At 29.8% G+C, this 15,924-nt stretch overlaps 2 protein-coding genes across 3 annotated transcripts in view; one reads left to right on the top strand and one right to left on the bottom strand.

Moving 5' to 3' along the window:
• The window catches only part of Ccm3 (programmed cell death protein 10 Ccm3), a 36,599-nt gene extending 29,505 nt beyond the window's left edge, over window positions 1–7,094 (top strand). The window contains exons 6-7 of the mRNA XM_035364193.2: window positions 372–454; window positions 1,447–7,094. Coding sequence (XP_035220084.1) covers window positions 372–454; window positions 1,447–1,531 — 168 coding nt within the window. The 3' untranslated portion in view covers window positions 1,532–7,094. The remainder of the gene's footprint in view (window positions 1–371; window positions 455–1,446) is intronic.
• A 113-nt stretch (window positions 7,095–7,207) lies between these two features.
• The window catches only part of LOC118193151 (cilia- and flagella-associated protein 300-like), a 33,205-nt gene continuing 24,488 nt past the window's right edge, over window positions 7,208–15,924 (bottom strand). The window contains exons 4-5 of one of the 2 annotated variants that reach the window (XM_035364192.2): window positions 10,518–10,584; window positions 7,208–7,539 (exon numbers count right to left, since the gene is read on the bottom strand). In XM_035364192.2, coding sequence (XP_035220083.1) covers window positions 7,429–7,539; window positions 10,518–10,584 — 178 coding nt within the window. In that variant the 3' untranslated portion in view covers window positions 7,208–7,428. Of the gene's footprint in view, window positions 7,540–7,741; window positions 7,853–10,517; window positions 10,585–15,924 lie in introns of those variants that run through there. The other variant, XM_085815544.1, reaches the window with a different exon arrangement.

The raw sequence follows: 15,924 nt of genomic DNA, 5'->3' as shown, positions 1-15,924 counted from the left end.
TACCAGTCCCACATAATGGAGATGTTTTTGTAAATAGTCATGGCCAGCTCTGAAACTGTGCCCAAGATGTCAATATTATGATGTTTGAGTACAGTGAATTTTTCAACAGTAAAAACACCAGCATTCCAAAATGAAACACTTAACTTAAAATTGGCCATATCCATATTTTAAATGTATGCTCTTCAAATCTTGAAATTGTGTCAGCTCTCTGTGGTGCATATAGCAAATTAATTTTGAGGACTTCAAGATATTTTATAAGTATGATTTGATACCCGATGCAAGATTCAGCAGCTAATGAGATAAAAAATTTGCATTGTAGCATAATCATGATACCAGATTTATTACTATAATTAACTTTTTGAATTTTCTAGGCTTTAGACCAGAGAAAACGAGAATTTGTCAAATACTCCAAGAGATTTAGCAATACATTAAAAGACTTTTTTAGAGAAGGACAGTAAGTAATTTGAACTTTGTTATGTAAAAATTTACTTTCAGTGTAATTTCATGTTTCAGAAAATTGATTAGTTAAGAAATGTTGTTTAAAATTTGTATATGCATAAAATTTCTTTTTGATGTTGGTTAGTGCTCAGGTTTATACTGTTAGAGAAGAAAAGGTGAACAATTATTATACATAATGTAAATATATTATTACACATAATGCAGAAGTAAGTAATAAGCTAAATCTTTGGTTCTTATGTTGTTAGTGATAAGTTGATACCAGAGTCCTGCTTCAGTATAGGCTTTAAACAGTTCACCTGATCCCCCTTTCTGCACCTCCATATTTTCAGTTGAAGCGCGAGCCTGCAATTTAATTTTTGTAAGTTTGACTGCATTATTAAAATTAATCATTCAGTTGGTGGCTGCTGAAGTTTAATTTTTCTGAAATTAAAAAAATTAGCATGGTTACAGAAATGCAATTAATGTCATTGTTTTCCTTAACTGAACTATTGGCATACTAGTGGTTGACTGATTAAAATAACTAAACATTAGTAGCATGCTAGGTTCATTTTCTGTTTGATGAGATAAGCTGCATAGAACGTTTTTGTTTTTCTCCCATGGGTAGCATGAGTATTAGCCAGTTTCCCCTATTTACTACTAATCAGGTTATTATACTTAATTATTTGCTTTCAGTTGATGTCATTTGAATTATAGTGAAATGGTTATATTTTTGTTTCATTGTACGTAAATATATTTGTGGCTATAAATTTATGTTTATTTCTTAGGTGGAACAACAACCAGCTTATAACAAATATTTCAAATTTTATTGATTCTTACTAAATTTAGTTTAAACAAAGAAAATATTTCTATATTTATTTGTTCTTAAAAGCGTTATTCTTAATTGCCTTTAAAATGCAATTAATTTGTTCTTTGCATACTTTATGTATGAAATCTGTTATCTATTAAATATTTCCACTTTTAATATGTTTTCTCTCTCTCTCTTATTAGATCACAAGCTGTTTTCCTCAGTGCCATTTGTCTAATACATCAGACAAATTTAATCATGATTACAGTTAAGCATAAATGCGACTGAAATATTTATCTGTTTCAATGCATTTGTGGATCTCATCCAAGAAAATATTTGAAGTTGGTCTTTTAGAGCACATCTGATTGAAGAAGTGCTATGAAACTTCTATTTCAATTTAGAAGATATTTCATTTTTATATATCAGTGAAGATTTATGCCGAGACTGAATTATTTTTGATTATATGCCTTCACTTAAAAAAATCATTCTTTAAATAAAATTATGCTATATTCGTGTAATTTTTAATAATTTAACTATTCCAAAGTGACATAATGTTCCACATTGGGATAGTAATCCATAGTTATACCAAATTCAGTAGTTATATATCTTATGTCTTGTATTGATTGATCATTTGTGGACATTTTTTTTATACTTAAGATGTTAGAATTTTTAACAGATATATTTGAGATCTTCCTTAACAAGATTCTGCTCTACATTGTATTATTATATCCAAGAACAATTAGTTATATAACTATTAAATTTTATGATTATGTTATATATGGTAAGAATTTCAGTTTATTTTTTTTATTAAGTGCTAGTTCAGAGCATTGTTTTTCATTTGTGTTCTTTTGCTTTTGCCTTGTTGTGATGTAAGTGATGTAGTTTAAGTGTTTGTGACTTATTTTCACTATTTCAAGTTTATACTTTGTGTTTCAATGTTTGAATTTTGCTATGTATAATAGTATTTCTAAATTTAAAAATAGTTTTAGTAAGTAGAATTAAAATATTTTTCAATGTGATTCGTATATATAATAATAAAACTTTGAATCTTAATATTTGTATTTTCCATAGACAATAAGAGTTCTCTCTTTTTTTTTTTTTTTTTTTTTGGCTGGTTGTGTAGAGCAGTTTGAAAAAAGATTTAGACCTTTTTAGAATTCCAGATCTTTGTTTAAGCAATTTAGTTAACTATTTTGCATTAGGAAAAGGAAACTGCTTACATGTTTTAAAATCTTTATTTTTTAACTTGTTTTATGTATGTATTTTTTTGCCAGTATTATAGGAAACGTTTACTGTATACTGTTGATAATATTAGTCGTTTAAGCATCATTAAATTTAACACATAATTAAATTTGATATTAATTTTACTTTTACTGCAAAATCTATAAATTGAATGATAATTTTAATTTTTTTATGATCTAACATGCTAATAATTTTATATTGAATAATTATAAATATTTCAATAACTATAATATTTTAGAAATTGTGAATAAATAAATTTTTTCCAAATGTTGAATGTAAAATACCGTAATTTTGGGTAGAAAACCCACCTTATCATGTAAGCTGCAACATGAATAATTGACTAAAAAAAATTAAAGTTCATCAGATCAGCCACTCTACCGTATATAATGCCTCAAAGAATTCTGAAACATGGAACTTAAATATTCATTTATTCAGTAATTGTCTTCCATATTAATGTAATCATCATTGATAACATTTTGTAGTATGCCAGCATAAATATAATTAGTAATATATAAATAAATAAAAAATAAATACGCTAAAAACAAACTTTTCTGATTTCTAATAGATGTTATTTTTATTGATTTGGTAAACTTTTGTTTAGCACCATAAATTACCGTATTATGAAAAAAATACATAAATTATATAATCAAACAGAATTTTATAATTAAAATAAACTACATTTATTTATACCAAACTTCAAAATTCAGTTTATCAATGTCAAAATTAAATAAATTTATCAAATAACCATCAAGGTCACTTTTATCATTCTGTTCTGAATCACTTCTTTCGACATTGCTCTCTTCATTTTCACTTTCTTTTTTGATAATTTTGGATTTAATGAAGGCTGATATGATCATGTTAGTTTGAACTGATTGCCATGCTTTTCAACTCGTAAGGCTGCCTCTTCGTACAAAACTTTTTACATCAATCTGGAATTTGTGAAAGAATGGAGTCCACTTCACATCTATTCCTCCCACAGCTTCTGCAGTCTGTGCTTAAAAATTCTATTCATGTAGAGATCCAGTGGCTGTAAAGTTTTTGTCAACCTACCTGATATTACTGAAATAATACTGCTGAATGTTTTTACTTCGAATTTTACTCTACCCACTTAATGGGATCGCATTGAATCCCCAAGGTTGGAAAAAAGCACTTTTCCTTTTTCAATAAATTTCTCTTGGCCAAAACAACAACATTTTTTCACATATCCATCATTTTCCATTGGAACAAATAATGACCCCTTGAGGGAAATTTCCTTTTTGAACACTGTTTTTTCTTTTGAAAATTATCAAAGAGGTTAACTTCTTTCCATTAGTAGCACAACCCAAAACATAAGTAAAAGAAATCCTTTCATTCCTGGTTGTTAATACAGAAATAATTTTTCACCTGTTGAATGAACAGTCTTGCTTGGAGGATAGTCAAAAGTAGCAGGCACTTCATCCATATTAATTATTTGCCCTCTACTCAAATTTTGTTCGCTGATTTTCTTAGATGTGTACTTCCAAAAAATTTTATCATTTTCCAGTCCAGTCCAGTCCAAGCTTCTGTCCAACTGTTGTTTTTGTCCTGACAAATAGTTTCTTTCGCTTCATAAATCTGAAACACCAATTAGGTCCTTCAAGAGACTTTAGTGACCTTTTGTTCAGCTATTACTTTTGCTTGAAGGCTAATTCTAACTGTTGACACTGATAATAACTTTTCTGTCCGCACTGTTCTCCATTTCTCTAAATTATCTTTCTAAACAGGCCAGGCTATGATGCCAGTCCAACAAGATCTTGAGCATTTTCCCTAATTATTGTCCGTACTTCCACAACTGACTGCATCTCTCATCAATTTGAAATTTTCTAGCCTCAGCCCAATTTCTAATTTCTGTTATTTTCGTCATTGCCGAAAGCTTAAAAGCAACTATGTAACTTTTTCTTTGAGTAGAAGCAATACTACTAATATTTTTTTTAATTCAACATGTGCAAACAATAAAATAATCACTGCAACAAATAAGCAATAAGAAAGCAGTGAGATATATGCAAGAATGAACTTGGCAAAATAAGTTTCAGTGGCCATTAAGAATCATCAGAAATTGATCATCAGAAAACTTGGTCAGTGCCACAGAGTTCAGCAGAAAGCACATGTATTAGTCTTAGTGCATTCTACTATAGTTGGGCAAATTTCATAACGAGTTCAGACTTGTTGCACTGCCTTAGCATAACCTGAGTGCTTGTAACAGGCTAAAATATCACCAGGGAATTCTATAATGCATAACTTGCAATATAGACTAGAGCAGTTAAAGGCAGAATAGAATTCTTTCAGATATGCCACAGACCAAAATTTGTAACTTTTTAAGTATGTATAAGCAGTGGCTTATCTCCCTGAAATTACAATAATTAAAAATTTATTCAATATATGTATATATGTGCACACTGTCATAGAAACAGATTTCTTAAATTTTAGGGGAAATAATTCCTCTTCTTTTTTTTTAAAATTTTTTTATGCCATTTTTAACTTTTATCTTAAAATCCATTGTTTCATGTAAAATATACTATATTTTAGTTAGACTGTTGTTCAGTATATAGTTCAGATGTTTTACTGCACAGTTCCTAATTAATCTTGTAAACTTATATCACTAAATATTTTTTAAAGCTTCCAGGTAATATTTTATAATAACCTAATTTATGAATAATCATAAGATTCATTATCAGAGTAATTATGTGTCATGTAAAATGGTTGATGTAATCTGTATCAATAATAAATTAATAGATCAGCGAGTTTTAAGTTATTATTAAAATTATGTGATACATTAAACTTTTAAACTCTGAAATTTGATGGTGTAAATTATATTTGTATTTATTTCAGAGCACATAATTGTAGAAAATCAATATATTTTTAAATGTAATTTTATTAATGTAAAAAGTTAATCTATTTTTAAGTGTAATAAACAGAATGACCTGTAAGAAGGTAAAAGGATATTGTCCTGTATTGATGGTTTTGTGTGTGTAATAAATGAACATCAATATCAGTAAGTGAACTTGTACCACTAAACTGTATGTATTGTACTGCTATATTGTGTTATTGTATGCATGAGCATATATTTATTAGAGGAACCTGATTCTAAAAAGTACTTTATGTGTGTATTTGTAAAGTGCAACACTAAATTTTCAAAAGATATAAATTATCTTTTATTATACTAGAAAAGTCTCAGTTGAGCCCCCCCCCAAGAAGAATATTGTAATGAACTGTCATTTTCCACCTATAAAGAATTGCATCATCATGCATGTTGCATGTCTTTTAAATATTCACTCATATAAACTTCATTTCATAGCTTCTTAAGCATTAGCAGTATACAGCATTGAAAGTATTCAACTTTCAACTGTAAACAAAAAGTATAATTTTGTTTGGGAATTTATTCAAGATTAGGACATTTCTTATAATGATGGATGAAATCACATTCAAGCAGAGGTCAGGAATAAAAGTTATATCATAATGGAATCTAATTCATAGAATAAAGCATTTATGTGAGAATGTGAACTTTGTATGTTCATTGTAGATTTGAATATTTTTCTGTAACAACCTTATTTAAAAGTATGTAGAATTAAAAAAAATGTGATTGCCATCATAATAATTAGAATATTTTTAAATATCCTGTTTTAAAACTTTGAGTTGGGTTTGATCAATGGAAAGTGTATGAGGATATCTGCATAAACTTCATCAGTTTTAACCAAGGAAATCCAAGAGGTGCTGGATCTGAGGTCTTTTACACTCTTTCCCTACCAGTTGTTTTTCAAGAGTACTTTTGGATCAATATATTTATGTTTTCATTCTTCATTGATGTTACATATACAGTTATCCATAACTCATTCAAAATTTACATTCATTTCAATGTCATTGTAGGCAACCTCTGAATACCACCATACTACTAAAGGCAGCTATATAAAACCTTGAAAATACAGCGACTCAAATATATGAATGTTTAGTGAAAAAGTTTAAAAACAAAGTTGTGTAAATTTAATCACTACTATTATAAGATCACAGGGAATAAATATTCTTCATATATAAAGTGAGCATAAATTCTGTCTCACATAAATTTTAATCATTGGGTAGGAAGTTATTTTCATACCCATGATTGAGTTATATGCAGGGATTGGTAGCGTAGTTATTTTAAATTATGTATAAGTTTTTTATTTTGAGTTCTAAGAGGATAAATTTTTCATAAATCAAATTGTTATTACTTTCATTTAAAAGGCAGTTAACATTCCTGCATGTGCATTTGATGAAAGCTCTTGATATGCTCTGCAGCAATACATTTATAGCATGGTATGTATGTGTTTTAAATGGTGTATTTCATTCCATGTGAAATCTCTTAAAACAAGAGTACTGTTAAAATTATTGAAATGAATATTTTTAAGCATTATGTACAAAATATTAAAATTTAAACAGTAAGAAAATTTTGAAAAAAAAAAAAAAGTTTCTTTGTGAATGTTTACAGATGTCAGTACATGGTGCTGGTATTTTATGAACTTGTATTGTTATGGGCTACCTGTGATAATAAATATAAGTAATTTGTCTTATGTTTTAATTTATGTAAAAAGTGTGATTAAAGAAAGATTTTAACACGAAATATATTTTCTCTTGTATGTATTTTCAAATGAATAATTTTTCGGAAACCTGCAAGTTAACTTATCTTAAATTTGTTTAACCTGTTTTGGGCAAGAAATGAGAAGTTGCCATTACTCACAGAATGACTGATATATATTTTAACCCCATTCCATGAATGAAGGTATATATTTGAGGCTTCATACAGTGCATTAAGATCAGTCTTGGAAAAAATATTGATGGAATTTTCATTTTTCTTCTTAATTCATACTGTTAACATATGGTTTTAAATAGAATATAAAGAATAATGTGTGGCATTCGTATTTCTGAGAGAGACAGCTGAGGACAAAAACTACTCTTTACCATATGTGATGCAAGACAGATACTTGCTTCATGGGCATATTCAAAATAATGTATGCAAAGTCCTGGTAGTGTTGTTTACTTGTTGGATACACTGGCACATCATCTTTCTGTAAAATAACAGCAACATTTAAAACTTTGTGAAAAGGTATTTATGAATGAGATTAATCAGGTTATATTGGGTCATCCCAAAAATAATGCAATTTTTTTTATAATTATAATTGAGCTCATAAACCAAGATATGCTTCTTTGTCACTTTCATTACAGCTTTAAAAATTACCACTTAAAATCAAACTGTTCTTTTCAACCTTTCACTAGGAATAAGGACTAAGAAAAATTATTACTTACTTTTATCGTAAGTTGATGCAGGGGAGGGGGGTGATTCCATCTTCTCATGACTTCTAATTCGGTCATTTGAAGAAACTGCATTATTTATGGGAGGATTCAGTATATGCTAAGATTTAAATTCAGTGTAACATCAGCAGTTTAAATATTTCTTTTTGAGATTATAAAGTCTCATAATATTTTAAAATACATTTAAATCTGTCTTGTGTTTTAAATGTCCATTTATCCTGAAAATTCTGTGTAATGTATCATTTATAGGGAAAAAAAGAGCTATTTGCTATAAAATGGAAGGAGGGCTATTTTATATAATACTTCTTTAGTCTTTAAGATGTTAAAGAAAATTAACATGCTGTTTTAAAGGAATTATTTCTGCTGGACTTTGTATAGTTTCTTTTTGTATAACTTTTATTTGGCTTACATAAGCTTCCCTGTCATCTTAAATATTCTGAAAACTTAAAAAAAAAAAAAAAAAAAAAAATTAGGAAAGTTTAGAGTAAATGTAACAAATAAATACAGAACAGTCATCTCAGGTATTAAAATTTTCACATTTTAAAATGGTCACTAGTAATCATAATCTTTTTCTTCAAGTATTTCTATGCATTTGATATCTGATACAATTTTATTAGGTTATAGTTATCCATGTATCTGTTAATTAGCTGCTGTTCACCCCCTTTCTGTTTAGAAGTGTGACCAATCTAACATTCCATTTTTTAAGCAAAATATCTGCCCTTCAAAAATGAAAAGTGTGGTTTAGAGATCGCAACATTATATGGTGTCACTTAACAGTAAATTAATGTCTTGTGCGACTAGCTTTTGGCCTGGTATATGTTCAGTCCGACAAATTACACATGCCAGAAAAAAAGCTGCTTGCTCAAGCAACTAGTGTTGCTTTAAAAATATTTATCATTTAGTAAATCAGCACTGAACAATGACCTCAACAGTTTGAAGAATCACTCAAAAACTGCAGCCAAATTTTCCCACCCTGACATTACACATCAGGAGCACTTACCTTTCCATTTCAGGGCAGCACAGTTTTGACATCTCACCGTCATACTTCCTAGAGCACAGGCTGGATAAAACATAATTTACTTTTGTATTGCATGTGAATGCTGAATTATCATAACTGAGCAACAGATGCAGAAATTCAGCAACTGAAAATGCAGTCTTGCTGCAATTGTCTTCAGGTGTTTTTCGTGCTCATAATGCTGCTTCAAAAGTCATATATAATCCATTCTTCTTCCTCTTTCTCCAAACATTTCCAGATTTATTATGCCTCTTTGTAATTTTTCTGCAAATTTCAGTTTGTTCTAATATAAAACTGTTTTATCATCCCATCAATATGAAACTAATTCTAAATTCTGCCTGTACCCTTTTTTTGGTAGTCAAGGCATATTCTTAATTCAAATTAAATATTATTGGTATTAAAAGGTAATCTAATAAGTATTTTATTCCCAAAAACTATACAACAAACTTCTCTTAAAAGCTAATTTTTTTTTAGTGCTTCGGAATTTTTATTTTATACAATTTTTAAATTTTAATTTCTTGTGCTCGATGTCATAAATGTATCCTTATAGCAATGTGTGTGTAGAAATAGCTTATGCACCGTGTTTGTAAATCTTTTTGAATGTAAAATTCATTTAATTTCCCCAAAATTCAGTGTTTGGGCTTTGAGATGCACCTGTTTGTGTGCAAGACTAAGATTGCTGAAAACTTAGATGCCACCATCTTTCCACTGTGTGATGAACTTGCACATTCACAGGTTCTTCATTTAGATAATAGAGATATAAAACCAATTTTTCAATCTGCTATAATTCTCAATTGCTCAATTTTATTTTAAAACACCGTATGAGTAACATCTTAAATATTTACTCTTTACAAATTTCTTTTGCAGAATGAACGTAAAATAAAATCAATGCATAAGTTATCACACACATTGTTGTAAAAACATGCTTCTTTTATGACCTTGAGCACAAGAGGTTAAAATTTGAAAATTTTGCAGAATAAAAAATCAGATGTACCAAAAAAATTTGGTTTAAAGTTTATTGCATAGTTTTTGTGAATCAAATACTTATTAGAGGTACCTTTTATTTTAATACTAATAGTATTTTAATTGTGAATATGTCTTGATTACCAAAAACAGAAACAGGTAGTATTAGTTTTACTTCTTCCCTTCCATATTTGGTATTTCTTTTTAAAGCCTTGCATATTCTTTTAAATGGTTTAAAAATATATTACCCATATTTATTTCATTTGCATCACAATAATGAGTAAGATAATTATATTGTACGATTTTTAATTAGTTCATTAATTTGTAAATGTATAAAATTATTTCAGTTTTTCATTGCTAATTTATCTCTTCATAAAGTTTTCCCAAAATGTTAGTGTTAGTATTTGTTGGGTTATAAGACACGTCTATTGCTGTAGTGTACCACTTCATTGCATAGGACCATCAAGCAATTAATTTTCTTTTGTGTAATACTAGGACTCCCTTAAAAACATTTTAAACAGAGATATTGAATTCAGCCCAAGATATGATCAATATTCAGTCATAAAGAAATCCTAGCATGCATTTTGATTCACCTCTTGTTGCTAACTTTTCACAGCTACTTGTTGCTATAATGTTAATTGTTGGAGCTTTTAGTATTGTTGCGATATGACTAAATATTTAGTAGTAAATATTTCCAATCCTAAGCATTCCTCTCTTGTACTTTTACATCTATTTAAAATCTTAAGAATTACTTACGTAACACACAACTTTGAATATTTCGGACTTGATGCTTATTTTTTTAGGTACTCCAGATTTTCTTACACTGTGAAAAAAGAAAAGTTGCCATTATTGATTTGTATATTGGTATGTAATTATGTTTCTTAGTTAATGTTTTTATCTTTAAAAGGACTTTAAAATAAAACTTTGAATATTTCGGACTTGATGCTTATTTTTTTAGGTACTCCAGATTTTCTTACACTGTGAAAAAAGAAAAGTTGCCATTATTGATTTGTATATTGGTATGTAATTATGTTTCTTAGTTAATGTTTTTATCTTTAAAAGGACTTTAAAATAATTTTAAAAGTTACCTTCAAACATGGAAAATGAAATGCATTTTCATAGTAACCTTTCTGGATTTATCATAAGTATTTTGGAGTTCTCTTGTTTCCTTTCTTAGAACATGTATTTATCCTTTCGGGATTTTTTTTTTTTTTTTTTTTTTTTGTTTTTTTTTTGTTTTTGCATATGAAGACCACTTAATTATAAAGGTGCTTGAAATGTCATGCATATATTTGTTAGAAGTTTCTGAGCAAAATTTCCATCTAAATAGAGGCACAGAATGATTGTAAAAACTCCATCTGTGTTTTCTCCTTTTGCACAGAAGATTTTCTATAGGAAATTGGAATTTGGCTAATCGGGTAATCAGACTAACTACACTTTGTACGTTCTTCAATTAATAGTAAGTCGAACCAGCTTATATTATAACTCTAACTAAAGAATAAGTATATATTATTGAGCTTTTAGAAAAACTGGTGCATTTTGGAATATCGTTAGAGATATTCTGAAGGCAAGAAATATTTTATGCTTCAGAACTTCGAATACCTTGTTGGATTAAAGTCCTGCTTTGCATAACACTAAGGTGGTATTAATAAAAACTAGTTAGCTGCTTCCCTGTGTCCCTTTAAAATACTGGCTTCTTGGAGCATCTAGAAATTACTTTCCAGGTTATGAATATCAAAGTATATCACATAGAACTTCATATTCAGTAAACGCTGTGATGCCATACACCTTCATTAATTTAGAGCATTGTCAGTGTTGCAACCTTAAATGGCTAAAGAAGCTTTTGAAATTAATACCAGGATGAAAATTTACTAAGGACTTCTGGTAGGTTAACCATGCGCCGTATTGAATAATAATAATACGATAAAGGAAATCTGATAATAGCATATTATTCCAGTTTTCTTTTATATAATAGTTGGTAGCACTGAATATCCTCCATTATGATTAGGCATCTAACATTATCGTTTAGATAATTTTGAAAAGTGCTCAAACAATTGCCTGCGACCGAAGCGCCCGTGTTTTATTATAGTATTTCAGGTCTTTGAAGATATTGATCTCTGCGCCTCTTGAACATTTATTAATGTTTACATTTGAATGTATTATTGAATTTGCTCTGCCCTTCTTAATTTATTCACTTTTGTTAAATATGGCATGTTACATCTAGTGAATAGAGTAATTGAAATTTATCAGCATTTCTTATATCTCCTTTCTATCAGCTGAGCACTTCCTAAAGGATGATTGAACCCATTGCTCATTTCTTCACCGAGAACACTACTTGTATTGCACTACAAGGGGTAGACTAGGATTATACTGTTCTAAGGGATTAGAAAGATGTTACAAACATACTTCCTTATGAGGAGCTGATTGATATGGTAGTCAGCCTTTTCTAATCTATGCACCGTTCAGGATTATTCTTATCCCATCATTTCATGAAACCAATGTATTATTTTCTTTTAATGAAAAGACATTTTTTTAAATACTTTCAATTTTACTACTTTGAATATACGAGCAATATAAGAAAAATCTGTATGCAATTATCAGGGCCGGGTTTAGAATTTTAAGAGTCCCAAAGCACTTAAAGGTTTGGGGGACCTCCCAACTATGTTTATGCCAGTTTTTTTCCCATTTCTTTAGCCCGGTCTTGTTTAACGACACCATACATTCTATGATAAAATGTGGAATGTAAAATTTTTCTGGTGTCCCTTTCCTTGGTGCCCTAAGCATGTGCTTATTTTGTTCATGGTTATTCCATCTGTAGCAATAATACTGCAAGAATTGCATGCTCGCGAATGATATCTAAGTCAGTTAACAACAAAAATTGCATTTACATAGGAAATTTTAGGATAGCCAAAATTTATAAATGAATTTGCACTGCTTTACATAATATGTAAAGTTACATTACACATTAATAGTATTGATGCTGGATAAAATGAAATTAAAAAATCTGATGTGTACACCACATGACTTCCTTGTACAGAATATTAAATTATACACATTTTTTCTTGCATTTTATTTAAACTTATTAGATTGATTTAAACCTACTTCGCCAACAGTGCATAAACCACAATGGAATAAATGCATTCTTTAAAATTCACTTTGTTTACCATAGCGACACTCTGGCGCTAGGTTTGCTTAACAGTATTATATTTCATTCATATTATAACTCAGAATGCACAAAATGTATATCATTTAAAGAATTATCTAATCGTTGCCACATGTTCTATTCAAGTACTATAATAAAGCTAGAACTATGGATAAAAGAAATTAAGCAAACAAAACAAAACAGAAACAGTTTTTCACAGACGCTTGAGTATTTCTCATTGAATTAATTCAGCTCTCACTGCGCGAGAAGGCAAAAATACATAAACACTCAAAATATCTATATTAAAAATTACAAAGTAAATCTCAAACGCTTATTTCCTCGAAAAAATTCCAGAACGAATTAAGCATGATTTAATTGGCAATAATAAATGAATGCGTTATCTTTGTTGTTGCGAAGCTAAGTTTCTCTAGATTGGCAACAAATCCACTAATCTCCTGTTTCAAATGTAAACATCAATAGCCGCCATTAAAAACAGGCTTAGCGGCAATTAAACAACTTGTGGTGTTGCGCGACCCCAATCTGCACGCAACAATAGTAGTGACTGCTATGAACTGGAAAGTACACAAACTCTTAAGAAGAGTTTAACTCCCTTTTTATTCCACTTTAGAAGTTACAGATGCGTGCACTTGACGCTCACAAACTACGCCGACCCGACGGTAAAATAAAAATAAGAAAGTACAACTAAAAATGAATAATAACAGGTCACTACCTACGAGGCTCTCTAAACGTAACTAACCTAACCGCGTTCTAAGATACAGCTGAGATTTCAGCAAACTTTCTGAATAAAAAGTTGAAAGATTCAACTATCTGCCGAAGCAAGCACACAAGCCGAAACGCGCGGTTGTTAAATTTCTACCTAGCAACCTTCACACTCGTGAATCAAGAAAGCACAGTTTCGAACTCGTTTCCCTTCTATTTAACTCAAAATTACTTCCGCTGACAATCTGAATACTTTGCGCGTTCTACTAAAATTTACATACTCTGGCATTGGCAATTCCAAGGGAAAGTAAGGCTTGACAGGAAAGATAGCTTAAATGTTAGTTAAAATAAATATAAACCCTACAAACTTTAAAATTGCTGATAATTCTAAAAATATTGCACACAGATTTACTAAAGGCATAAAATCCTTAACCGGAAGATAAAAACAACATAATTCAATCGTTTTTAAAGCAAAAAATGTACAATTTACCAACATATAAGAGTAAAGAAACTGAGATCACTGAGGCGGGTAACAGAGTGGATATATATATAAATATATTTATATACGTTTGGTGCGGCCGATTGCAACCAAAATACGAGGTGCACATCTACATGTTATAGCAGTCCTATATACAAAATTTCAACTTTCTGAGGCTACTCGTTTTTGAGTTATGCGAGATACGTTCGTACAGACGCCACGAAAATTCTCTTCAGAATTAATTTTAAAGCAGTTTTATAGTTTTTTTTTTGAAGGAAAAGAGTATTTTATTCTGTCCTTACGTACAGATATGACGCAAAAACACCGTTAAATTGCATTCGATAGCGGTCAAAATGGATATTTTCGTTGAAATATGCTGCCTGAAACTTTTCGCGATTACAATACTTCCTTTTTACTTCGTACAAGGAAGTAAAAACAGAAACTATCAATATTTAAAAAGAGAAATAACTATCTGAAAGCGAAGTTTTTTGGAGGGAATTATTTTGCCTTTTTTTTAAGGACGAGTGATTATCATCAGCAAACTCTGAAGCAATAATCTCGAATATTAAATATAGTATCATTTTCCAAGTAAGATTCTCTGAAGAAATTCTACTTATGGCAATCAAAACTGTTTAGAATATTTAAAACGTGAGATGAATGAAGAGAGATTCACCTGATCAAAGATATTTGAAAATTAAACGCTAAGTCTCCAAGTTTTTCTCATTTAAAACACCGAACAAACATATGCTCTAGAAAATCTAAGATGAAGCATTTTGAAAATATTAGTGGTTTTCTTTTGAGACATAATTAAATAAAACTGCGTTCATTCACAATATCCAAACAGAAATATGGAAATTAATTGGTTTAGAATCGGATGATTTGACATTATCTTCAAACTGAATCTTCGTACCGTATTTTTATCTCATTCTGCAGAAAGAGTTACAATGTTACATTATTTTACTATATCCGCGAAAATTTACAATTATGGACGAATTGCGGTGAACTGTATGAAGGTAAAAAAATTCATGGCCTCACCAAAAGTGAACGTCGGACAGTTGATCCGTTAAGAGACGCGTGAGGACATAATCTGATGCTACTGGAGAAATAACTTCCCCAATAATGTCTTTACTTGATATTACAAAAGTAGTAATTTCACGACCAGAGGATTTTAGCGATCTGCACTGTCATTAAGCTTTTCGTGTCTCATTAAAATGTCTGTTAAATCACAAGATTTAAAATGCAACAGAGAAACTAAAAGAGTGTGACTACTTCAGTCTGCAAAATAGGCCAGACAGAGCAAGTACACTGAAAATGCTCTGAAATTCTCAACTAAAGGGAGCTGTTAAACACCTATAACAAACTAGTACGATTATTCTGTCATTTAGCCTCTCAGTCGCAGTGAGTTTGTTTTTAGAAAAGTGCTCATATTTACGTAACACTATAAAAATTTTCTTAATTTTACACACACAATCATGGAAATTTTCTCATGTATAACATAAATATGAATCAATTTTTCTCATTATTTGAACCTACCAGTAGCCGAGTGGGTAAAAAAATATTGGTAGTTCGGTTCGAGTTTCAAAGCATCCAGTCCTTGGCATATAGTGTTGCAAATGGCATCATTTCACTAGCCAATTGCACAAGTTAAAGACTGACGTCGCCTGATGAACTGTTGCGTTTAATTTCTTTAGAATGTAGCAAGATATAATTTCCTTAGGAAACATATATAGTCATAAAAGTATTTGCATGTCTAATGTAGGTTCTCATGTAATTAAACTGTGTTTTGTTACGTGTCAAAAGAGGCGCGGACTATCTCTGCATTT

The sequence above is a fragment of the Stegodyphus dumicola genome, chromosome 4, assembly GCF_044657685.1.
Source record: "Stegodyphus dumicola isolate Sdum_Otavi_A_Nest chromosome 4, ASM4465768v1".
NCBI classification, from domain to species: Eukaryota; Metazoa; Arthropoda; class Arachnida; order Araneae; family Eresidae; genus Stegodyphus; species Stegodyphus dumicola.
Note: the sequence above shows the minus strand (reverse complement) of the source record. Positions and strands in the feature narration are given on the sequence as shown.